The 1012-nt window shown below is 62.5% G+C and overlaps 1 protein-coding gene across 1 annotated transcript; it reads left to right on the top strand.

Annotated features, from left to right (window-relative positions):
• Nucleotides 1-6: 6 nt before the first annotated feature.
• On the top strand, nt 7-944 carry NDUFB10 (NADH dehydrogenase (ubiquinone) 1 beta subcomplex, 10, 22kDa; the record flags this gene model as incomplete). The annotated part of the gene is made up of 3 exons (XM_010132561.1): nt 7-167; nt 599-738; nt 844-944. Coding segments are annotated over 3 exons (402 nt in total), but the record flags the coding sequence as incomplete, so codon positions are not given.
• Nucleotides 945-1012: the final 68 nt, after the last annotated feature.

Raw genomic sequence — 1012 nt, 5'->3', positions numbered from 1 at the left:
GTCGCTGCAGAGTGGATCGAGCGCCAGCACGCCAAGAACAAGTTCTACTACTACCACCAGAAGTTCCGCCGCGTGCCCGACCTGAGCGAGTGTCTGGAGGGCGACTACCTCTGCTTCTTTGAGGCCGAAGCGCAGTGGCGGAGGGACAGGGGGAGCCACAGCGGTTGGTGTGAACTCGGAATCTTTGGGGTGCTGAGGTGGCACCTCCCGTTGCAGAACCCCCGTTCCACAGCCCTGCTGTCCCCTGCAGCACTGAGCCAGGCAGGGTGGCACCGGGACACGTCTGCCTGCGCTGCCTGGTTCTGCCAGACACACCGGGATCCTGCGGTCGCCCAGGGGAGCATCGCCCCTGTGCACCCCCCTCAGCCCTGGAACTCGGAATCTTTGGGGTGCTGAGGTGGCACCTCCCGTTGCAGAACCCCCGTTCCACAGCCCTGCTGTCCCCTGCAGCACTGAGCCAGGCAGGGTGGCACCGGGACACGTCTGCCTGCGCTGCCTGGTTCTGCCAGACACACCGGGATCCTGCGGTCGCCCAGGGGAGCATCGCCCCTGTGCACCCCCCTCAGCCCTGGTTCTATCCCTGTCCCCGTTCCCGCAGGATGGTTGATCAGGAAATTGTGGAAATAGTCCGGGAAAGGCTGGGCGCCTGCCGGCAGCGGGAAGGACCCAATGAGCTCCAGAACTGCGCCAAGGAGGTGGAGCAGCTGGTGCAGGTCACCAAGGCCTACCAGGACAAGTGTGAGTACGGCCACAGCCCGCGGGGACAGGGGGTCTCGTGCCACGTCCCACCAACAGCAGCTTTTTTCTCGTTACAAGATGTTACAGACATTTGTCTTTTTTTAGACGGGGATCTCGGTGTCCACGGGAACGCCAGGACGTGCCTGATGAAGCAGAAGCACAGGATGATGGAGGAGAGGAAGAAACAAGCAGAGGCGTCTCAGTAGAAGGGTCAGCACAGCTCTCTGCAGTGCCTGTGCCCGGCACTGCCCGTTGTGCCGCCACAATAAATGCA

This window comes from Buceros rhinoceros, unplaced genomic scaffold (genome assembly GCF_000710305.1).
Source record: "Buceros rhinoceros silvestris isolate BGI_N320 unplaced genomic scaffold, ASM71030v1 scaffold25273, whole genome shotgun sequence".
NCBI lineage: Eukaryota > Metazoa > Chordata > Aves > Bucerotiformes > Bucerotidae > Buceros > Buceros rhinoceros.
Note: the sequence above shows the minus strand (reverse complement) of the source record. Positions and strands in the feature narration are given on the sequence as shown.